Raw genomic sequence first — 25,608 nt, 5'->3', positions numbered from 1 at the left:
CTGAGTCATCTTGATTTGAATATTAAGAAGAGACATTGAACTCTGCTTAATTTTGTGCAGTTCATATTTCATATACTTAGTTCTTTTTAGATAGGTAAATTTATGCATATATACTTGATTCCTTATACAAATGTTTACTGTGTGCAGATCTTATAATACAATAGACTAAAATGAAATATAGAAGAATCATTGCTAAATAACAAAAGTAGTTTTAAAAATGTTAACTTGAGAACTAAAGAGCAATTATTAGTGTTTTTGTGTGTTTATTCTAATCTTTACCACAACTCAGCAAGATAGTTGTCTCCATTTTACAGTCAAAGAAACCAAGGAGGTATTACTCAGCTTAGTTCTATCTGCTCCCAAATACTTTTTCTATATCACATCATATTAAGTCATCTGAAAGTCACTGATAAAGAAACTGTAATATGAATATTTTATAGAATAAAAAGAAATAAATTAGTCATATTAGAATGTATCATAAAATAAGATAGTGTGAAGAAAATGTCATAATATCATTTATTGAGTGCTTGTCATACAGCAGATACTGTTTTATGCACTTTACATATTTGAACTAACTTAATTTTCACAATGTAGTAGATACTAATAATTTTCTCCATTGTATGGATAGAGAAACTAAAGTACAGAGTGCTTAAGCAAATTGTCAAAGGGTATACATGCTAGTAAGAAAGAGTTGGCCTCCAGTTTCCTAAAGAAGCTATGTACATAATTGATTTATTCTGACCTCTAAATTAAGTAAAATTGTGTTCGTTGGTGTGGTATTTTAGATAAAAATGGTGTTAGGAGTTATATTTTTCTATAGTTAAGATGAGTCAGAAAAGAAGAAAATAGAGATAAAGTGAATCTGGACTCTGCCTGCTACTAGGTTTTTTTTGTTGTTATTTTTTTCTTCTTCATAAAAGCAGTTTTAGAGAGGACTTAGGGTTTCTTGGCCTCTGTAAAAATCATCCTGCTGTGGGACAAGCACTTACCTGCTCATATTAGGTGAATCAATAAACAAAAGTATATTTTTGGTCTGATTCATTTATCCTTTCTCATAATTTGAGGTGTCTTACATCTACACATATGGCATAAACTCTTCAGTCTTTATTGTGTAAAATCATGGTTGCCAAATGATAATTTTTGCTTTGAAAATACTACTAATTATTGATTTTTTTTCCCTTAAGGTAGAAAATATTTTGTTGAATGATGGTGGAAACTATGTACTTTGTGACTTTGGCAGTGCCACTAATAAATTTCTTAATCCTCAAAAAGATGGCGTTAATGTAGTAGAGGAAGAAATTAAAAAGTAAGTTGCCTTCTTTATTGTACTTCTTTCATGGGAATTTTAGTTAACTTGAATCTGTGACCGGCCCTGTTAATATGAGTTTTAGATATTTCATTTATAGATTTCTTTAAAAGTTTCTGTGCTGCAGAAATTAATTAATTGATGTCTGATCTATCTTAGTAGTAAGTATATCTTATCAAGTACATAAAATTTTCATCTAAATTATAAATATATTTATAAAAGAAATTTGTTAAATAAATTTATAAAGTTTATAAAGAAATTTGTTAAATAAGCTGTAGTAATCAGTGCAGTCATTAAAGGGAGTTTTAAGTCATTGCTGAATTCAGTTAAATGTCTCTTTTCTCACTGAGGATTTGTGCTTATTTGTTAGGAAAAAATTAAATTACTTGAAAACAGTTAAGTTTTTACATAAATAAAATCAGACTGACTCTGTATTCATTAAACATTATGCATTAAATATAAGTGCTAAGACTTTATTATATTGCTGTTACTTTATAATAATGTACTGCAAAGCCCTGGTAGAAATGTAAGTCATACTTGCCTAATGTTTTCTTATCTTGTACATTCTTGGTTGCCAGAGCACCTGTTAGGATGTTTTTCCTGACATTTTTGCTTTCCAGTTTTAGAAATGATATTGTCTGTAAATCTTAGATAACTTAAAATGTTATAGAATGCATAAAAGTCTGTGAGAATAGGGATTTCTAAGAGGTTGCCTATTCAAAGTTGCCTTTCATCATTTCTTCTCTATGTGGAAGCTATTATTTGAACTGTGGTATTTCATAAATTGCTCAAATGGAACTGATATTATCCTGGCCCATTTGTATAATACTGTGGAATTCTAGACTATATGTTTCTACTCAGGAAACTTAGCCCATGATGATTTTGCTAGATTCCATAAAAACAAACTCCTTAGTAAACACTTAAATGTCCTGAAGAACTTACAGACAGTAAATTATTGAATTGACTTCTTGAGTCTTATGTGTATACACGTATAATTTTAAAAATTGTATAGTGATATATAGTGGCTACTATGGAATTTCTGTTCAAACATTTCTAACTTGCTGAAATTTCATGATTTACTCTTTTAATCTGGGGTGAGGTTCAATTGCCTTTGTATTAATTTGAGGGGTTTCTGTGCTTTCTGGCTCAATTGAAGGGTTAATTGGTTGTTTATTCATTATCTACAATGTAGTGGACACTGTTTTTGGTGCTGGGGGGATAACAGTGACCAAAATAAAATTGCCCTGTATAGATTATATTTTCATTTCTTAGGTCATTTCTTTGTAGTAGTGTCATTCAGAATGTCTGATCAATCAAGAAAAATTAAGGTTTAAAAAATTGAGATGGTAGAAAGTTAACCTTTAAGGTACTAGAAACAAAAAAGTATAAACACTCAAACTGAATCTTAAATTATGCCATGATACAGGAAGTCTATGCACATTCTGATCATTTTGGCCATGAAATTTTAAGAACTACTTCATAAAATGTATCACAATGAATTTGGGGTTTTTATATTTGTAAATATTTATTTCACATTCTCTTTTAATTCCAAATGACTTACGATGGCAGTGTTAGAAGTGTTAGTCAATATAATTAGTGTAGTTGGTGTTATGACAGATTACTTTTAGAACATTAACAATTACAAAAATAAACCCAAGGGAAATTTATTACTGTGTACAAGGAAGTAAGAGTTTGTAAAAATATACTCCTTAGTAAACATATAAATTAATTATTTGAGAGAGTAGAAGTTTTAGTTTAAACTAATAGACTAAAATAGTTGATATGTAGGCTTAAATTAAAGGAAAACTATATATTCAATTCATTGTCGTTATTTAAAGTTTTTCTAATCTAAAAAAAGGAAAAGTTTTTATGTCATTAGAGTTGTTACTGCACTTGTTGAATAAGTATGTTTATAAATTCATTGTGTTGTTCAATCCTTGACAGACTTAATGACCTTTTTTAAGTAGTATTTCTACAGAATGTTATTGAACCTAAAAGTCTTTTTTTTTTTTTTTAGAATTTTATGTAGAATCAATGTAGAATCTGTCTTTTTTTATATCTCCACTCCATTTCACTTATTTACTGCCAGGTATACGACTCTATCATATAGAGCCCCTGAAATGATCAACCTTTATGGAGGGAAACCCATCACCACCAAGGCTGATATCTGGGTAAGGCCAAGAAAGGCTGAAATTTGCTCTAACCAAATTTAAGAAATCTGAGTTCAGTTGACTGCCCTCTCTTTGGCCCCAAAAGGCATTTCTTAAGTAGAATAAAGTATAGACCGTAGAGCTTCTTATTTAGGAGAAGAAAAATAATAGAACATTTTATTGTCTCAATCCAGTGATAGAAAGCTTGTGTATAAAAAAGACAAATTAAGGACTTCCATATAAGGTTTCTATTTTAACAGTGTTTTTTAGAGTCTAGATTATTTATGAGTGGTAATATTTTTCTAGATTGACTGGGATATTGGTTGATCATAGTACAGAAAAGCTGGGCATAGCTCTTAAGTAATTACACTGATAAATTGTTTTCTGGAATACTTTTAGGATCTTGTTAATGGAAACCAGCAGGAACAAAAGTTTTTCCTAATATAAATTTACCATTAACTAATTTATGTATATTAAAGTTTATCATTTAGCATATACATCTAGTTTGAATTATTGAGATAGATTATGTTTCTTTATAGAAACATGTTAGAATGTCAGCACCTCTTTAGAATTTCATAAGTAAAAACCATTTTTAGTTATATTTAATAAACTAGCAGGAAACTATTTTAGATGCAAATTCATTTAAATTTAACAACTGTTAATCCTATTCTATTAGATATGGAAGAATAAAATTCCTTTGAAAATAGTTCTAGGCTTTACAAAAAAAGACAGATTTATATTTTTTTTATCACATAATGTTCAGAAAGTAGTTGAGTATAAAATGTGAAACCAAATATTTATCTCCTTAGTTTTCCTTTCCTGGGATCCTCTCTGTTTGGGGTGTATTAACCAAACAAAATCTTTGAGATTTTGAGAGACAAATATTCTTGCAATATAATAAAAAAAAGAATATGTTTATCATTTCATTTCTTTACATACCATATACATTTTCACCAAATAATGATTCTTAAACTTGTGGTAGTTGAATTCTTAGTTCTATGCATGAAATCAAACTGTAAATGAGTTTGGTTTAGTTAATTTGATAGTTGTTTATATAGAGTATCAGGTTGTATAATTCAAATTTTATTTGTTTTTCCTTAGCATTAATGTTTAGTTCATTAAATCATTTATAGTAAAGAGGGGTTTATGTAAGGATTGGTTAAAAAAGTTCTCTAAGCACAAAGTTGGAATCCAGTATAGCAATACAAAATAGGGAATCCTTTTTTATTTTCGTTTTTCATCAGACCTAGTATGTGTGAGCCATACTAAATTGTCAGTGATGCTTTTTCAGTTTATATCATTTATAGATTAGGATATGGGATAGTGTTTCTATAATTGATAACTGAGTTGAGCTACGGTATTACAAATACTCAAAGATTTTAAAAAGATGCAAGAAAAGACAATAATTCGTTTTCATGTTTGAAAGATAAGAATTTTAATTTCTGTTATACCATCTTTAGGCTTGTCTTACTTAGTATAGGTGAAACTGATGCACATTATTGGTATGAATTCAAGAACATCCAGAAAAAATATTCATGTCAGTTAAAAGTTATATCTCTGATCCTTTTTCAGGATATATTGATTCAGAGTTATGATATGGAGATTATAGTACTTCTTTGATACTTCATAACTTCATATTTTGAAACGTTTTTTAAAAAATCTTGGTAGTTTATCCATTATAGGTTATTTTTAATCTGAGATCTAGGATGCTGATATTACTAACCATGTAGGAAATTCAGTAAGAATTCCTTACTTTCATGCTACCTTTTAATGAAGAATATTGAAGATGGTTATGCTCATCCTTTAAAATTAGGTCACTGTCCCCTCCTGTTTCTTGAACAATTCTCATTTTATCAAATGGATGAAGAGAGAAATGCCTTTGGTATGAAAAAATTCAGATATCTCAATGTGTTCACACAGTGAAACAGTCTTTTTAACTTTGTCTTTTAAGTATGCTGACATTGCTAAAATATATGAGAACCTCCACAATGTTTACTCCAACACAAAACATATTACTAAAGGTTTGATTGACAAGATAAAATTGTTTACAATGCAGGTCTGTTTTACCTAGACTATCATCTGGCCACTAAAAAGAAAATATCTGATTTAATGCAGAAATTACACCATTATTAGTAATTTTTCAGTGCTGTAGTCTTGTTTAGGAAGCTTATGCTCAAATTGTTCGATACATGCTGAAAATATCTTCCTTATGGAAGAAAGCATCATATATATGTATTTTTTCTTTTGCATTGGTTATTTCTATTCAGAAGTTTTACAGTTTTGTTAGTTACATAATACATTCACCCAGTAATGTTTTTGAAATAGCGTATTGAAATTCTAGAGCTTTTAATCTTTATCATTGGGAGACTGCTATAATATTGAAAATAATGTTCGGTAAATTAATATTGTTGGACTCACAAAGGTATTTCTGTATATTACCACGGTCTTCATAGTATTTATAAAACTTAGTGTACGTTTTAGTTAGCTGCATTTCTAAGTTGATGTGTGGAGAAAAATAATCCAACAAAGAAAATCTGATTTGTGTATTTTTAGAGAATATTGCTATTATAATTGTATACTAATATTAGATAATTTTAAATAGTTTGTTTAGAATTGGAAATGTTCCTTAAACTCGTAAGGCTTGTAATTGACACTTCCTGTGAGAAGGTGTAATTTTTTATTGTGCGAAAAGTCACACCTTATTACCTTTTCTCAGATTTGAGCTGTTAGTCATTTAGCTAGAAATCTCCTGTGCTACTTTTCCAAATGCAGTTTGTGTTTTCGGGTATTTTGCCTTTAGTAAGTAGAGTTATTGGTGCTGTGCTATTTATTATTTATTATATTCATTATTGCTATTGTTTAACCATACAAGTTAATCAGAGCCATTCCTTTTCAAATTTTAATACAGATTATCCAGGTTCAAATATATTTGTATAATATATGAGAAAATTATAGGATTATACACAGAAGTAGAGAACTTAATTTTTATAGCATGAAATAATGACATATGCTTAGTGAATAATCAGTAAACATGACTGATAAATTTGTATTAGTTAATTTGGATTTCCAGGATTTTTAAACAAGTTCTAAGTGAATTTTTAAAAAACACTGTTTAAGTGTTGTGCTTACTTTGTTGATTATATGCTGGTTGTGTATTAAACATATAATTTCTTTGTGGAAAAAATACAACTAGCAATATAGGTGATAGAAAAATATGAGAATGATATAGTTAAATGGTTCTTCAAAAATTAAACATTAAGGATTGTTTAAGCAATAATTTGTGAAAAGATTGTTCTGGTATAGAATCTGGTATAGAATCTGGTATAGGGTTTTGATTTCTTGATACCATATTTAGTTTTTGGTTTTTGACTATTTTATGTTTATTGCTTGAACTCAGATGCTATTCATGCTTCTTTGTTTTACAGGCATTGGGATGTTTACTCTATAAACTTTGTTTCTTCAATCTTCCTTTTGGTGAGAGTCAAGTTGCTATCTGTGATGGCAACTTCACTATTCCAGACAATTCTCGTTACTCCCATAACATACATTGCTTAATAAGTAAGTACTTGGAAACACTTGTGAAAAAATTATAAGATACTATATTTAAAAGGGCCTACTATTTTTATCCTTTTATTTACACTAGTTTTAAAAATTAATGTTTTAAAAATTAATTTTCTGGAACTATAGTAAAGAAAAAACATTAAAAAAGATGTCTATAAAAGTATTATAAGAAAGCAGCCCAATTACTGAATAGTAGATGGGTATTTTTAAACTCCTAGATAAGCTTTAGTAGCATATAAGGAGGTTTTACCTAATTAAGGAAACTGGACATTTTAGGAAAACTTACAGCATAACATTTAATTACTCAGTCTTTTACTTTTGAAATCCAAATATCCTCATATGTTGATACTTTGGATCAAAATACTGCTAATCTGTCATTGTAGCTTATCTTGCCACTCTGACTAATTACTATTGTTTATTGATTATGAAATAGTTGACAAGAATGATCAAGGTGATAATCAGCAGGAATAGTCCTGTGAGTCTTTGATTCCAAAATATACCTCAGTTTTCCTTCCAGCTTCCTTTAAGACTTTTTGCCTCCTTTTTAAACATTATTTTTTATTATGGTGGTGATGGTTAATTGAACACGGTTAATTAACCCTACAGAACCACATATTTGAATATGGCTATAAGGGGAAATTCCAGGCTGCATGCATGGCACCAGAACAAAAATAAAAACAAACAACCCCCCAATAAGATTACACAATACAGTGAACTCCTACATTTTGATAGGTACTGTAATTTAACTTCTTAATATATATACATGGTAAAATTTCTGAAAAAGATGATTTAGGGGGAGAGGGAGAACTAATAATCAGATATTAAAGTGTATTAGGAAACTAGTATTTGAACAGCAGTTCTCCTTACTGTGTTAATTAAAGTGTTTCTAGCAGTTCTACTTTGTTTTGTTCATTCTAAATGTCCCATGTCATAGTCTCCAGTTTCATTGATCAATGGAATAGAAAAGAAGGTCAATCTAAATATATTTGAAGTCTTGCGTATGGTAAAAATGGCAGTTCAGTTCAGTGAGGCAAAAATAGATGGTAAGGCAATTTCTTAACCATTTGGGTATAGAAAATAAAGCTGGATCCCTAACTCATTCTTTATGCTAAAATTTTTGATAATGTTCTTAAAGAAAATGGGTGTGAATTCATTTATAAGATTAGAATCAGGAATTAATAAGGAAAGCACTGAATCCTAACAACTATAAAAGATTGATATATTTCATTTTTAATTTAAACCATTAAAAGTCCTCCCAAAACTCATGAACCCCAGCATACTGTCAAGTAAAAAATTAATTTTATGTTTGTTTCCTGAAAGCTTTTCTTCTTAAAAATAGCTGAGTCAGGGGATTAGAACTTTTCTTCTTAGCTTCTGTTAACTTTTCTAATAGTGAAGTAATGTGGGTGGGCAGGGAGTGAGTGAGAGAGAACTTTCCATATCTGGATTTAAGAGTTGAAAAGAATCTAGAGAACATTTAGAGAGAAGAAGAAGCTTAACTACCAGGTTTACAAAATTTACATCATTATGAAGAGTAAAAGACAGGTGGCTTCCTCTACTTTTAGTTAACTGCTGTGTTGTAGGGTAGTTAAGTATGTTGTAGAGGTTAAGACTAAGCTGGAGTCAACTGGTTTGGCCTGACTTCTGCTCTGCTGTTATTTGGAATATTGGACACCTCCATGTACCTCAGTCTCCTCATTTCTAAAATGGGTGGATTAAAAGTACCTATCTGTTAAGGTAATTGTGAAAATCCGATTATGAAAAGTGCCTAGGACAGTTTTTAGCATGTATAAGTACTCAATAAGAGAAGGCCCTTAATATTGCCATTGTTACTACTATAATAGCTATCATTTTAACTACTATTGTTATCATTATTATAATTCTAATTTCTGATTTTCCAGATAAGGGTCATCTGCTGTCAAATACTCATTAGTGTATACACTTCTGCAGACATTTTTTGAGATACTTTGAAGTGGAACTTGGTTTTGCAGGTTTATGGTAGAACTTGGTTTTGCTAGAGGTTATCATATAGTCCTGAATTTACTGTTAAATATAAGTATTAAAATGATTTTTCTTACCTCTGATTTTGTATAGCGTGGTAGTGATTCATAATGAAAAGATTTCTTTTTCTTCCCTTAGGGTCATCTCAGTTACTGTTGCTATATGGTTTCTGTATCGTAGCACTTAGCAGCTCATCTATGTGGGTTATATTTATCTTAACTATTTCTTGTCAGAAACCAGGAACTTGATTGCTTCAAAACACTTAAAAATTTATTATGGAAATTTAAAGAATATGTAAATATAGACAAACCAGTACAATGATTTCTCAAGTATTTGTTATCTAGCTTCAAGAATTATCAACTCACAGCCAATCTTGTTTCATCTACTCCCCACCCACTCTTTTCCCCTATATTATTTTTGAAAAAAACTTTAGACATTTTAATATACCTTTGAAAGAAAAAAATCAAGCTTCTCTTGGAGATATTTAGTGGTTGATGGTTACCACTTAGGGAGATATTGTGGAGAGAAGACTCTGAAAAGTAATTTTTGGAAACAGTTTCCAGGACCATCCAAATACCTTTTCTTGGCATATTTATAGTGTCACTTAGTGTTTTAGTGATGATTAAACACATTTATTACCAGGGGTTAAATTTGGCTTCAATTCAGAAGTCCATAGGAAAAGTATATAGGACATATATACCTAATATGTGTATTTGTATAATAATCCCTGTAGTTTGACATAAAAAACAAATTGATGCTTGAAGTATTTATTGTTATAAAACTAGAGTGGGTGTTTTTCTCATTGTTCTCTTTGGATAAATTACTATAAATATAATCACTGGAAGTTTGTGGGAGAGAAAAGGTATCTTTATGGAAGGAAAAAAGAATCCAGTTTTTTTTTTTAATTAGAAGGTGCTGGGGCTTGAATCCACGACCTTGTACATGGGAAGCAAGTGCTCAGTCACTGAACTACATTCGTTCCCCCCAACAAATTTTAAGCAGGAAAATTCTTTTGAGACTTCTACCCAAAGTATTTTTCTTTTAAAATTGCTCCAACTGTTAAGTGAGGGATGCTTTTACTTAGTCTAAGGCTTGGGTCTGTTGTTTTGTGTAATTGAATGGGAAATACTTTATTTTTTTTGGATTGAGTCCTTGATTAGACTATAATTTAACTTGACTGTTGCTTCAGCGTCTCCTTTAGTTGCTATTTTTGTTGGAATGTGCATGAATGTTTTACTTTTTGAAACAATATTAGTATAAACACAATTAACTCAGCTGCGTGTTTTAATCAGCAATGATTGATACATCAGTTGGAAATATTGTGATTTAATCAGGCACTAATCTTCAGTGCTCAGAAGATATGTGTTCTCAGAGTTAAAATAGGTGTGTTTTAAATCAGAAATGTTTGATATATCAGTTGGAAATATTGTGATTAAACAGGCACTAATCGTCAATGCTCAGAAAATGTGTGTTCTCCGAGTGTAGTGGTGGTGTGTGTGGCAATAAGAAATTTACACTGTTAAAGCTGAGCACAGAAATATCCTTTCATTTTTATGTAGCTAATTTTTTTAAAAACTTGGCTTTTATTTGCAGTAGAATTAGTGTCAGTAGGTATGGTCTTGTGGTGATTCAAGTGATCATTGAATAAGGGTGTTTTCTAGCATTTCTTTTTAAAAAAAAATTTATCTCATTACTTTATCACCTTAGGTCAAACTGAATGTGTGATTTCCTTCACCCACTTCTTACCCCCAAGAGTAAATTTTTGTAGGTAACAAGGCTTTACTGTCATGAACTAGAAGTTAATAAAGCAGTAGGCTTGTGATCTAATTGTTGTAAAAGAAAATGGCTTTGGATCAAGTACTTAAAAATTAAGGTGTCATATTTGGTAGATGCACCCCAGTGTTTAGCTAGCTGATATATCTGCACTCTATATTACATCATTCAGATATCCAGGGGTACTTTTTTAGTCCTCCTCTTGGCGAGTTCAGGATATTATATTATTTAAAATTAAATGCTTAAAGATGTCTTGTTTTTTTGTTTCCTTATGATTTGCTTTTTTTAATGGCTGATAATACCGATTTAAAAATATTCAGAGATAAAAATCTAGCTGTAGTCGACTTGTGAGTTTCACATATGCTCATTAGCCTCTTCATCCTTTCAGTTTAGAATCAAATGAGAGATGGGACAGAGGAACTCATCAGGAAATATCTCAGGAACTCACAAAAAACTGACAACTTTAATATTGGTAAAGCAGATTGAGAATGAAGTTTAGATTTGGAGCCAGATGGGCCTGTTAATCTGCAATTTACCCACATATGGTCATAGGCAGTACTAGAAAACTATATACTTCCTCCTCATAGGCACAGAGACATGCATGGTTATGCAAAGAATATGAATGTCTGAGGATAACAGAGCATCAGGGATTGACACATGCAGGTATTTAATTCTTTTTTCTAGTCTAGCAATTAGGCGATGCAGTATCTTCCCCTTGGGGAGGAATGAGATATAGGAGGAGAGAGAAGTGATGGTATTATATAGGCATAGTATTCCAAACTGTTTGGACTGTGTTCTGCAGTGAAAAAAAAGCATTTTGATTATGACCTAGTACAAAGACAGAAAGACAACATACACAAGTATGTGCATAACTGAAACAAATTTTATGAAACATTGCTTATTGATACACTCTACTACTTTCTATTCTATTAAAATAAATGCTAGTCACAATCTTTAAATTGTTTTTTTGCCACATGAATAGGAACAGTGCAGTTAGATAGACTAAACTGGCTCTAGTAGATGTACTTCCCATGGAAACATGAGCTGGGGAATTGGAGGTCCCTTTTGTTTGCTCATAAGATACCAGTTCTACCCTAACTTGAAGATAGAATTGTCTGTGCAGGTATTGGTTAGAGATTATGAAATCTCCAGTCTGTTTATTTCCCCTCAACTATGAAAGAAAAAAAAGATAGGATTGACAAGTAAAGGTTCATTCCAGGTTACCAGAGAAGTATATACTTGTACCATACTATTCTCAATCCCTAAAGAATTTATTTTACTCAACTGCATTTAGGTTATTATGCTGCTGGCCCACCCTGAAGAAAGTGTATAAGACATGGCCCTATGCCACTCATTGTAATTCCTTAAGGATGTTCACCCTGTGTGAACCATCTTTAGAAAGACCTAGGGAGAATTTGCTCTTTGCTTTCAGTATTAGTAATAATGCTCTTCCCAAGCACCTGGTTTGTTTTGTGTTAAGGACATTGTTAGTCATGTAATGGATCATGTTGCGCTATTTGTGTTGACAGGTAGAAAGAGGAAAGAGAATTTTTTTCTCTGAGTCTCTGGAACTGAATCATATCCAGTTTTTTTTTTACTAACTTCATTCTGTTGATGATGTTTTTAATTTTTTCTTTTCTCAGACATTTTCTATTAGTCCTAATTTTCTCATATTTTTAAAAAATCTTAAGAGTTTGTATGCCATTGCAAATTCTTAATAGGAATAAATGAGCATTTATAATTAGCTACTGTTGAAATTAGACTTTAAAAGCCAATAAAACTTAATTGTTAGAATAGGAAAATAAGTGTATGATTTTGAAAGGTTTCTTGTGATCTGATTTGTTTATAAATTATATGCATAACTATTCATTGTTAAGTCTACTTAAATTTATTCCCATTTTATGTACTGTTTTTTTTGCATCATAACTTCTAAAACATTAAATGAAATCTATTTTAGTATCAAACTAAAATATGATTTATTTGTGGAGATAAAACAAACCTTGTAGATTTGCTCAAATCTCTTCTGGAGTAAGGTTGAATATAAGCTAATAAATATTAAAATTATATTTGTAGTTATTTCAGTGTAACAGTGGTGATAAAATTATAAAGTTAATTTTATAAGTGATATTTGTGAGCATTTAAAAATATATAAAATCAAGCTACACCCAAAAAGTTTTTGTGTTTTTCTTTTAAACTGAGTTTAGGATCTCCCAAATAGATTTCTACTTTTGTGCTTAGTGTAGCTTGTCACAGAACTAAGTGTTTTTTCAATCAAAATAAGCCTATTATGCTATTAAAGATGTGTTGCTTATTATTTGATAAAATATTACTTAGATTTGAAGGGAAGATTTAATTCATTTTGATTATTTTATTAAATTTTTATACTTAAATCTATCTGTGAATTAGTTTATTAGCAAACTTCAGAATATCATTTAATGCTGTAAGTTTTACTTTCAAATAGGTTTAAAAAATAATTTACACCTTACAAGAACTTAGAGTTAGTAAAGAGTTCTTTTTGCATCTTTTTCTATTTTACTAGTTTATTTTTTGTCTTAATTGTGTTTTGATTATTTCCCAAGAAAAGCATCTTAATTTGAAATATTCTACCTGTTGTTTGAACATTGGATAGTAAAAAGCACATTTGAGTTAGAACATGGAGATTACTTAGCCAAATACGAAATTTTAAGTTGTGAATTTGATTGTTAATGTTAATCTTTTGAAAATTGTATACCAGAAGTCACTCAAGAAATAGACAAGTGGTAGTCATTTTGATTAATAAAAAAAGGTCAACCATTTCGAGCAGTGTGTAAGGTTGGTGTGAAATAATAGAACCTTAAAACTCTGCTCATACTTCTGAACGTGATATGGATGACTTGTTGAAATTCAGTGTTATAGTGAATGTTTGCAGAGTAGGAAGAAAGCATGTTTCAGGAAAACTGTACTGTCAATCTAGTACTGCTCTGTTAAAATAGATTATAATATATACAATTTAGCCTCTTCTCAATGGTTAAGGATTTTTTTTTAATTAGTCTTAGTAGTTTGAATAATAATGAGAATAAGGACCCCCACAATAGATGGAGAACTTTCTTGAATAATTCCTCAATGTTCACTAAATTCTTTTTTTTTCTGTGTTACTTTTTCAAGAAAATCATCATATTTGCTATTCCTACTTCTGGTGTAGAGTAATCCTATAGCTGATATGCCTGTAGTTTAGCATGATACTTCAAGTTCATGTATAAACAGTAATTTCTGCATTTTCCATAAATATTAATAAAGTTTGCTAGAATCTTCATTGATCTTAGAGTGAAAAAATTTTTTTAGCCTTATAAGTATCCCTAAGTAACTTCTGTGTTCAGTAAAACTTATTAATATTTTCATCTGTTCTTGCAGGGTTCATGCTTGAACCAGATCCAGAGCGTAGACCTGATATATTTCAAGTGTCCTATTTTGCATTTAAATTTGCCAAAAAGGATTGTCCAGTCTCCAACATCAATGTAAGAAGCTTTTCAACTAGAATCTGAATTTAAAGTCCATCATATGTGGATATATGTACTTTCAGAGTTACTGGTTTCATGACAAGTGTTCTCATGGTGTGTTTGTGCTTAATATTTTTGTATAAACCCGCAATTCCCACACTGTGTACTAGAGTGCCCTGGGGATCTGCAGCATTCTTGAGGGAAATGTAGGACTGTTGGCATTTTTGAAGGAAACACAGTGACATCTGTCTGACACTGCATGAATTACTGCTATTAAGTTCTTTGGCCTTAACTCTTAAATAAATAGGACTGTAAGATTTTTCAATTTTTGGCCACAGGGGTGCCATGAAAAAATTAGTGAGACACTAAGCACTCCATAGAAGACTGGGGATCTTTGGTGTAAAGAGCCACAGACATTATAACTAGAGAGACCTGGATTCCATTTTGATTTTATCAGTGACTGATTTTGTATCTTTAAGGAGGTTATTTACTGTTTCTTTTTCTGTAAAATAGTGATAGTAGTTATGAAGGTTACAAATAGTAAACATAAACCTTGTGCTTCGATCATGAAAGATACTCAGTTTTTAGTAGATATGATTCAGAGGTTTGAATTCTATTCAGTTTGTAGTTGTTTTTAACTACCTTAGATGAACTGTGTATGACAAGTCTCTGCTAATTTTAATAAAAGTCACTAGGTTCATCACTGACTTTAAGCCAGTCTCAGCTTTGTAAACAGCATGCTGGCCTGATTTGTTCTTACTGGTTTTCCTTTCGGTATAACTTAATCTATCACACTAAGAAAATAGGAGGGAGCTATTTTTTGAAGATCTTACCTTGTCACTGTAATGTTTACTCTATTGATACTGAATTCTGCAGCTCTGAGATTCTAGTAATGAAAATTAACATTTGACTGTGAGTTTTAGCTTTTCATTCAGTAAACATTTTTTGAGTACTTACTATGAGCTGAACACTCAGGTATAAATAAATTAGTAAGGCCTTTTGCCCTTGTGTTCTAGACCTTTACAAGCAGTGTCATGAAAATTATTTGTATTATTTAGAAACAACACTTTACTCATATACTTGATGTTTGCTTCTTTTTCCAAAGTGTGAAGTGTAGTTATTGATTTACATGTGTAATTTAATCTTTTTATCCAAGATTTACCTACTTGTAAAGTAGATACAATTATGTTCTTTCCTTCTGCTTATTTTCCAAAGGTTTCTGTGCAATATGATTATGAGTTATATTTGTGTAACTTACAGTGATAATTAGATCTGGCACATGTATTTAAACAATTTGTAGTTATCTAAGGTTAAAATAATAGTATTTCATAAATAGTACTTTTTAAGTTCAAATATATCCATAATTTTTAAAGATTCTGCAATTAAAATAAAAACTAAAAGTTTTAATTTTTTTGTCCAAGAATTCTTCTATTCCTTCAGCTCTTCCTGAACCGATGACTGCTAGTGAAGCAGCTGCTAGGAAAAGCCAAATAAAAGCCAGGTAGGCAAAGCTATTCTGAAGTTTGAATAGGTATTTTTAAAAAGTTATTGTTCTTGTCCCCCCTCCCCCAGACTTATTATTTATTTATTTATTTCCTCTCTCTTGTGGCTTCCTTACTGTCTGTACTCTGTGTCCAATCACTGCGCATTTTTCTGTGTCTGCTTGTCTCCCTTTGTTGCATCATCTTGCTGCACCAGCTCTCTGCAGGCATGGGCTGTCAGCTCTCCACAGGTGCAGGCCAGCCTGCCTTCACAAGGAGGCCCTGGGACGTGAATCCAGGGCCTCCCATATGGTAGACAGGAGCCCAACTGATTGAGGCACAGCCGCTTCCCAAAAAGTTATTTTCGTGTTTTTAATCCTAGCATGTGTCATTGATTAAGCATCTTCATTCATGAACAGTGTTATTTTGCTTATTGAATATGGTGTAGAGTTTAGATAGCAAGTAAAAAATAAACTTTTTAGATTGGATGCAGGGTTTGATATCAACCCCATATGAACTGCGCACTCAGCAATAAAGAATTGACTAAATAATCAGCAAATGGTAGTGTTGCAATGGGTCATTTTCATCACATGGTAACTATAATTTATGAAATTTTATGTTTTGATTATGACTAGTATGTTTTTTTAATTTAAGGAAAGAAAATAAGTATTTACAGGCAATTATTTGAAAAGTATGTAGAATATGTAGGTACTATGTAGAATTTATAATGAGTAGTTATAACTATAATACTTTTTAAGGCTATTAAAGAAAGATATTTTAAATATTATTTTTCATAGTAGCTTACTGCATTAATGAGTTTAAAATGTATTATGTAGGTGAAGACCTGTGTAATGTTTTCTTTTTTCCTCATGCTTTTTTTTTTTTGAGCTTAGCAGTTAATAAGCAATGCTGTATTTTTAGATTATAAGGGGTATAATGTTGGGTTTGAGGAGAATTCTCTGTCACAGCTTTTGTGTGGTATCTTATGCAAAGTATTTTATTTGACATAAAATGCATACCATATATTTGCCATAAACTTATTTATAAGATAATTGACACTGACAACACAAAGAAAAGGAAGTAGTCTTTATTCCCAAGTAGGTCACATTCCAATAAAGATAGACAAGTAAATAATTAGATGAGACTAGACCAATATCAGGCAGCTCTGATGAGAGAGTGGAGAAAGAAAAAGACTAAGTGAGAGCAGAGGAAACAGGAGCACAGGAAGAATACCATACCAAGGCTGAGGGTTGCTTAGTTCTTCCTGAAAGGGTGGGGAATGAAAAGGAGCGGTGGAACTGAAACTATAGCAGGCAGGCACTTTAGACAAGGAAGGATGGCTCTTGTGTAACTGCAAGACTGGAGCATAAGCGTCATATATGAGAGTGGTGGGAAATGATGCTGGAGAGGTAGGTAAATGTCAATTATATACAGCTTTATTTATATGTCATGCAGAGAAATTTGGTCTTTAGCTTTTAGGCCAGTGAATTTTCAACCTTGCAGTCATTCTTTATGAGGCTTGGCTGTCAGGTATGTTATAAATAATATTACTGATAATCTCTTAAAATGACTTTTCAGTTACTTAAAAATGTTTGGTATCATTCTAAAAGTATCTTCATTCACTTGATTCACTTCATTCAAAATACTCTTTTGAGTAAGAGACAAATGGTAGTGTTACATCTAACTTGCATAATCAACAATCTGTCTTATCTATTTATGACATAGCAGCTGCTGTTAATAGTTGAGTGATAATTATGAGCTGTAGGACTTGTGCGTTGAATTTTATTGTTATTTGTGCTTTTTATAATTATTATAACAATGAATTAATCTTTAAGGAGGTAGTTAGAAATTTTAAAAAAAGATAAGAATGATATTTAGAGTATCTTTTTACTATGACACTTAGTGACTGTATAAACAAAGGAAGTAGTTAATGCTCTTATAATTTAAAGCACTCTTTGTAGTAGCTAAATCTATACATTATTTTTATTAAAAAATAAGTCTCATTTGTACTTATTGGTCCATAATAAAAAAACTTTTTTCATTAATATCGGGGAAGGTAAAAAATCTAAATATGTAAATATAAGCTTAATATTAAAAATTCCTAGTCATTTTTAAACTTAACATATTTTTTTGGGTAGAAATCTTTCAATAGATAGTTTCATTATTCACACATTTTCAAAAAGCTTTTAAGAATGTTATCCACTTGCTCTGCTGCCAGTTTGTGGCACTCTTTACTTCTTAAAAGTCATCCCTACCCTTGTAAGAAAAATCCACCTGCATCTTCTGTTGGGACTGTTAAACATGTGAACCCTATCTGTCATATTCTGAAAGATGGAAACACTGAGAATCACTACCTTGGCAGATGGAAACATTGAAGGATTTTAAGCAGAAGAGAGGCATAATCTGATTAGAATTTTAGGAAGATTGTCCGGTAATAGTATGGAAAAAAGAAAAGACAGGAAGCAGAGAAAACAGCTGTGACTGCCATAATAGTCCAGATGGGGATGAGTAGCAGTGTTGATACCAGTAATTACACTCTTTCATTTTCATCAATTTTGTTTCTTCACTTTGCCTGATCTATTGAGGCATTTTCTTCCGATTCCTTCACACAGCATGCTTAGTTGTTTTTCATTGCTTAATGAAATCAGATTTATTTTTAAATATCTAATTCCTTCCTGAAGTCTTCTCTAATCAAATTAACTTAAAGGTAGAATAGAATTACTCTTCCATGGAACTCTTGACAGTGCTCACTGGCATTAATTATTTTTAAAGTCTTATATTTTGTTATATTTTCATAAGTATGTGCCATATTTTCATAGGTATACTCCTTGTCATTTAAGACAAAGACTGGTCTTTGTACTCTCTACAACAACATTTGTCATATTAGTGTTCTACAGTGTTCTGCTGGATATCCCAAAATATACAGCAGATATTGGTGCATTTGGTAAAATAAATTAGGAAACATTAGATTAAACTACAGGACTTTTAATATGCTTTTAGAGCTTTCGATATGCTCATGGGTACATCTTTGTGACTCTCTAATTGCGATTTAATCTATGAAGAAGGCAGTTTAACTGCCTGTTTTACCCACTCAGTAAGAATGGATAGACAGATTGTACACAACATTACCTCCAGATTATTTGAGTTTAGGGATTACAACATTGGAGTCAGTGCCAAATCCATACTTTGGACTCAGTATATTTGATTGTCGTTAAAATGAGCTATAACTGATTACGTGAATATATAGTCTTTTATTGCCTTTTAATTCAGTTTTCATATGATTTTTACCACCCCCTCCCATAAAACACAAATGCATTTCTATGCTTTCCTAAAATCTTTGATTCAATTTCACTTCCTTTCTTTTCGGAAAGATAGTTGATGACATGGCTCCCTCTTGTGGTACACATAGATACTAAGAAAGAATTCCAGATTTGTCCAGTTGAGAGCTTTCTCTAACTACAGCAGATATGTGTTTGAGAAGTCATATATGTAACAATTTTAAGTATTATTTGAACATGTGCTAGGGAAACTTCATAGAGATTTTATTGCAAATGCTGTTGGAAAGTGAACATATGACCCTATGAAAAATATTTTTGTTTTTGCCCCTGAATTTGTAGAAAGCAAAGATGATATAAACATAAGTTCAAGATTTAAGAGAAAAGCACATATTTGTGCTTTCTCAAATTATATTTAATATTTCTTGGTTTTAAAAATGTGCTTACAACTTGACCACCTAATTTTGAATCCTAAACAAAGTCCTAATAGAATAAATTTTATATGCTTTTCATTCAGTGTTCTATGTAAAGCAATTTATTAAAGATCAAAGAAATTGAATATGAGCATGTGACTCCACCAGTTAAATTTTTGGTTGCTTATGTTTTATATGCCCTAGGGCATAGTCTTTTCTTTCTTAGTCCTAGGGTATAGGCTAGGAGAGACTGTTCCTTATTGTTTCTTATTTTTATTTCTCTGAGTGGTTGAGAGAGTTGGCTCTAGATTTTGACCAAAACTTTTTGAGAAACTTTCCATTTTTTTAAACCTCATTTCATTTCCTTTGGAGCAATTTCTGGGACTCTAATTTTTTTCTGTCAGCCTCAGTGGCAGTCTAGAATAGTGGCACACCATTTTAAGGAAAATGGTTAGATTTATTTTGTTTACATTACTGTCCTCTTTAAACATGTAATAATTGAGAATGACACTTAAGAGGAAGCCAGGAGGCCTAATGTTATCATCAGTAGTAATTAAGATGCATCTGATGAACTAGATGCTTTAGAGAACAAATAGTAAATTGGAAATAATCCCAATATTTGGAATGAAATGTATTCTTCCATTGTAGAATAACAGATACCATTGGACCAACAGAAACCTCAATTGCACCAAGACAAAGACCAAAGGCCAACTCTACCACTGCCACTCCCAGTGTGCTGACCATTCAGAGCTCAGCAACACCTGTTAAGGTCCCTGCTCCTGGTGATTTCGGTAATCACAAATCAAAAGGTAATACACCCTGCCAATACTTTCCTTTTATAAGTTATCGTCAATAAAACTTTTTATGGTACAGTTTTTAAAAGGTGTAAGTTACTGGAAATCTTACTGCTGGGAAGTTTAATATTTTGAATCTGGTAACAATACTTTAAGAAACTTTCTTCTGATGTCTAATAAACTCTTTTCCTAAAGTCATGGGCAAAGGGAGTTACAGGCAATACAAAAGTATGGTATGTAAAGCTAAAAATTTGCTTTGATCCCCCAATTAGTGGAATTTGAGGATGATAAAGTTGTATTAGTGAGCAGGAAGTTGAAACTCTAGCCTTACAAAGTTGTATATCTGCACTGAATCTAGAGCCTCAGCAAAGGAGTCTGTTTAGAACCAAGTGGATGTTACAACATAGAAATTTGCCTTGTTGTCTGATTTTGAGAAAAATCGTTTTTCTAATCTAAAATATCTGCTCAATATTATGATACAGTTGTGATACTTCTAAAAGGAAAGTATCCCCTCATCCTGCCCCACAAAAGAAATATGTTCTTTCAAGGGTCTGAAGGTATAACATGAAGGCCTGCCTCAAGGAAACCTATTTTGTACTTTATTTCATAATATATCTGTTTTATTTTAATATTAAAACCTTTTAAATTAAAGTGTTTTTAATTTAGGATACTCTAATGATTGCATGTATACCTAGGCTCAAGTCCTATTTCCCCCATCTTTTAGTAATATGTTTTTTCATTAAAAAATTTTATTGAAGTATATCATTCATACATGAACACACATAATCAATGTTTAGTAAATGTTTAGTAAAAGTTTTGAACTTAAAAAACAAACATGCATAACTCCATACAGAACTCCCATACATTGCCCCACCACCAATACCTTTTGTTGTTATGCTACATTTATAACAAACTAGGAAAGAACATAGTCAAAATATTACTACTAACTATAGTCCATATTTTACATTTGGTGTATTTGTCCCCCAACCTACCCTATTATTTTGCTGCTATTGTTCATAAACCATACAGTTTATCTAAACTATACAATCAGTGACATTTGGTATAATCACAGAGTTGAACATTGATCACTTCGGTCAATATTAGAATGTTTTCATTATCTAAAAAACAACAACAACAAACAAACTTCTGTCATATCCATATGTTAGTACTACTAATTACAAATCCTATGATGTGCTTTCATCATTTTCATTCAATTCCAAAAACTTTATACCAGTTCTGCACAGATTAAAACCTCATTCTATTTTCTGGTGAGCTATGTTCCAGGTATTAATTCCATGATTTTGCTCATTATATTTTTAGTTCATAATTGCTACTGTTCTTTGATTCTTGGATCAACTTGTTCTAGATATTTAGAATTACCCCTGTTTAACTGCTCAAACCAATACAAGCAGCCAGTAATGGGGTACAGGCTAGTTTTCACAGGCCTTTAAAGGGGAGCATTAAAGGTACCTGCTTGCCTCATTTATTTCTTATTTTTCCTTCTTTTCCTGCACTTTTCTGGTCTGCCAGCAGATAGCAGTTCTTTGTGAGACCTCAGCTTAGACCGTACATTCTGGGGGAATGGATTCATTATCCCTTCTCTGGCAGGTGATGCAGAAGCAGTGTCTTCAGGGTGGGCCAAGCCTTTCAAACAGAGTTTCTGAGAAGTTGTTCTTCAGCCTTTGCCAGCCCCACTCTCCCTCCCTCTGCCTCCTTAGCAACCAAACCAGGGCAGTAGGGAGGATGTTTAGAAAGCAGATTATCTTTAGTTCCTAGCTGGCTCTCAGGGCAAACAATGTCATTACCCCACCAACCCCAGAAGTGTGGTACCCCTCCAATACAGCAGACCGAGTTTGCTGGCTGAAATCTGAATTTGCTGTAAGCTGTGTCCTTCTAGAGGACTCCTGCAAGCCCCTCAGTTCAGAGCCGCTGTAGTTTACAGACTGCTGTTTCTCTGAGGGTTGGAGGATGGGTGCCAGCAACTGCTGCTGCAGCTTTGCTCATGGGATTTTTCCAGACAGCTGAGACTCCTTTCCTTCACCCCTCTCTCTTCTGGGTGGTTTCTAGCCTTCCCTTGGTATTCTAAACCCCAGAACAACCCTCCAAACATTCTCTGCCTGTCCTCTCACTAAGCAATATATCTTATAAAAATATTAGTACTCATCATATAGGATTGCTTTGAGGTTTAAATGATGCCCAGTATAGTCCTTACACATAATATATCTTTAAGAAATGTTAACTGTTCGATGTCAGACTGAGACAACTGGGATGCGGAGACAAGTGATTGCAGGTAAGGATTTATTGGGAAGCTGTCCCAATTAAAGGAGTCTGAAGAATAAACTTCAGCCCCCCCCTCCTCCGCCAGCATGGCAGGGGTCTGAAGAGAAAACTTCAGCCCACCTCTGGCAGAAGCAGTCGTGAATTTATACGGTACTTCTATAGGCAGGAACATGTTTTGTCAGTAGGAGTGGGTTTGGGCTCAGGTAAGACCCAAGGGCCTATAGGGATGGCTAGGGGGTGGTGGGCTAGGTGGAGTGCAGGAGGGTCAGTGGGGTCATGTGGCTTCTTTGTTTATTCTTGTGAGGAAATGAACTGTATCTAAACATGTAGGCCCTGGATGGGGGCTGTTCTGTGTCATGGGATGCCATCTGAGTAAATGGCTGGTCGCCCTTTCACAATGGGGTAGGCTTAATAATAAACTTGCAGCTTCTGCAAGTTGTGGCTATTATGGGGGCTAGGGATGGGGCCTAGTCCTGTCATTAACTATTAACTATTGTTATTACTATTAAGTAAAAGATGTTTGGGGAGATCATGTTTATCTTTATATTACCATTTTTATATATCCTTGGGGTGATTAGTTATCCCAGTTGGAGGAGAACTTCATGGGAAGAGGAAATAAGGGATTGAAATCATTTGTTTAATTCCCAGCTTTATGTCTTCTCAGCCTCAGCATTCTCTTCTGTAAAATGGGAATAATGTTTACTTTTCTGTTATGAGGAGTAATAAGATTGTGATATTTAGGAAAATTCTATATCACAGTAAACATTCAAAGTTAGTTTTTCTCCTTTTTGAGTTGGAGTTCCTATCAATCTTCTCTCTCATGTATCAATGTCCTTCAGCCAATGACCACTGGGAATACACCTGAGGTTGAACAAGTTGGGTTTATTATATTGACACACTGTGGGGAACCATGGGTTAATTAAAGGATTGGATTTGTGTTAGGTGATTTTTGAAGGAGGCCTTAAGTAAGCAGGGCTTTGCTGTAAATGAAGCTGGGGTATGATATGATTAATTATCTGCAATCTTAATCTAGAAAGAGGGAGTCTAAAGCTGTAATTGGTAAAGAAGAAGTGGTCACTCATATTTGCTACATGGGGGAATGTTTGGTGACTTTTGTGGTTTGGATAATGCTTGTGGTTTTGTCTGTGTTCAGACATTATGGAGTGGTCTTGTTGTCTTGATCCATCATGACTAGAGTTGATTGTCTGATGTTGGTGTTCTGTGAAATTACTTATTTTTAACAGGAGAACACCATGATGTCAGGGGCAGTTCTCTTTCTCACATGCTTTCAGCTTAAGTTGGAAGAATAATACTCTCATTTTTCCCATATGTACATTTTTTAAACCTTTCTCCCTCTGTTAAAAATAATATGAAAAGTAATATGAATGAATATATTCTTTCAAAATAGTCAGACAATACAGAAGTATTCAGAAAAAAAATGTAAGTCTCCTTTCTTTTTTCTTCCCAAATTGGTAGTAATTTCATGGGAAAAAAAATATTGACAGTCTTTTTTTAGTATCTTACATGTCTCTATACAGATATAAATAATTCATATTGTATGTAATATAAATGAATCTATATTATGCATATTCTTCTGCAACTTGATTTTTAATCAGGGAATTAAAAACCAAGTTGATTAAACTCAACTTAGATAATTTGACTTAATATATTTTGGAGAGCTTTGCAGATCAATTATTTTTACTATGATTTTCATTAGTTATATGATACTCCATAGTATATAATCACTTTCTGTTGACCATTTAGGTGATTTCCAGTTTGCTATTATTAGCTATGCTATTAATAGTGTAATTATTAACAGACTCTTGATTCACAAGTTAGAGCATTTCTCTGAGGAAGATATTAATACACATACTCAAAGTTCATCAGATATAGCCAAAATGCTGTCCAAAAAGACTTAAAAAATTTACCATCACCAGCATGAATGTGCTTTCATTCCTATCCTTGCTAACACTTGATAGTATCTGTTTTTAAAATGTTTCCCTATTGATTGGTGAAAAATCTCATTTTTGTTTTTATTTTAATATCTCTGATTAGTAGTACTGTTTCATATGCTCACTGGCCATTTGTTTTATTCTGTGGGTTATCTATTGCAATTTTCTATTATGTTGTCTTTTATTTTTCGTTGCTCTGAGGGTTTATTTTTGGGTATTCTAAATATTAGCTCTTTGCCAAATACATTGTAACTCTTCTCTGTCAGTTTGTCATTTGTCTTTAGACCTTTTTTGCATATACATTGGGATATAGTAATTATAAAATTTTACGAGATCAAACCTGTCAATTTTCCTTGATAGCCTCTGGGGTTTGTATTTTATTGCAAAAGAAATTTTTATTTTATTTTATTTTTTCAGTTCTAATACTTTCATAGCTTTTGTTTCCTACATTTAGCTTTGCATTCTTTCTATAATTTATTTTAGGTAGAATGTGGAGAAAGAGTTAATTTAAACATTTTTCAGTTTTCCCAAATACCATTCATTAGTAGTTAATTCTTTCTCTGCTGATTTGAAATGCTACCCTTATCATAAATTAACTTTTCATATTGTTGTTTCTTTACCTTCTATTCCATTGAGTTAATTGCTTTCTTTTATTCCTCTACCATCGCTTTATAGGTGTGATAAACTGATGGGGCAAATATTTTTCCATCCTTCTCTAAAATTATCTTCTTTTGTATGGACTTTTGAAGAGGCCTCTCAAGTCCAAAAAATAAGTATTGTAGATGGTTATTGTGAGTATATTTCATTATTAGATTTTTGGAGGGAAGTTTATCTGTTTTGATTTCTGATTATACCACCCAGCCATGATATTAATTTCTTGTGATAGTTCTGGTAGGTATTCAGTTGCTTATCTTGGATTTTTTTTAAAGGTAAGCAATTACTTTTTTATAATAATGATAATTTTACCTCTTTTTAAAAATTAGTATTTATAATGCTTATTTCCTTTCTTTATCTTAATGAATTGGCTAGGACCCCCCTAGTATAATGTTAAATAGAAGCAGTAAAGGTAGACATTCTTGTTTTTCTGTTCTCTTTTAGGGTGAATGCTTCTGGTAGAATATTTACTCTGTGTTTCTGTTGTGTGGT

The 25,608-nt window shown here is 32.0% G+C and overlaps 1 protein-coding gene across 3 annotated transcripts in view; it reads left to right on the top strand.

The window, feature by feature from the left end:
* BMP2K (BMP2 inducible kinase) overlaps positions 1-25,608 on the top strand; it is a 135,912-nt gene that overhangs the window by 57,916 nt on the left and 52,388 nt on the right. For all 3 annotated transcript variants that reach the window (XM_058296524.2, XM_058296525.1, XM_058296527.2), the window contains exons 5-10: positions 1,185-1,306; positions 3,396-3,477; positions 6,882-7,014; positions 14,182-14,285; positions 15,689-15,768; positions 20,085-20,245. In XM_058296524.2, coding sequence (XP_058152507.1) covers positions 1,185-1,306; positions 3,396-3,477; positions 6,882-7,014; positions 14,182-14,285; positions 15,689-15,768; positions 20,085-20,245 — 682 coding nt within the window. The remainder of the gene's footprint in view (positions 1-1,184; positions 1,307-3,395; positions 3,478-6,881; positions 7,015-14,181; positions 14,286-15,688; positions 15,769-20,084; positions 20,246-25,608) is intronic.

Source organism: Dasypus novemcinctus, chromosome 1 (genome assembly GCF_030445035.2).
Source record: "Dasypus novemcinctus isolate mDasNov1 chromosome 1, mDasNov1.1.hap2, whole genome shotgun sequence".
In the NCBI taxonomy this organism is placed as follows: Eukaryota; Metazoa; Chordata; class Mammalia; order Cingulata; family Dasypodidae; genus Dasypus; species Dasypus novemcinctus.
This window is presented reverse-complemented; position numbering and strand designations above follow the sequence as displayed.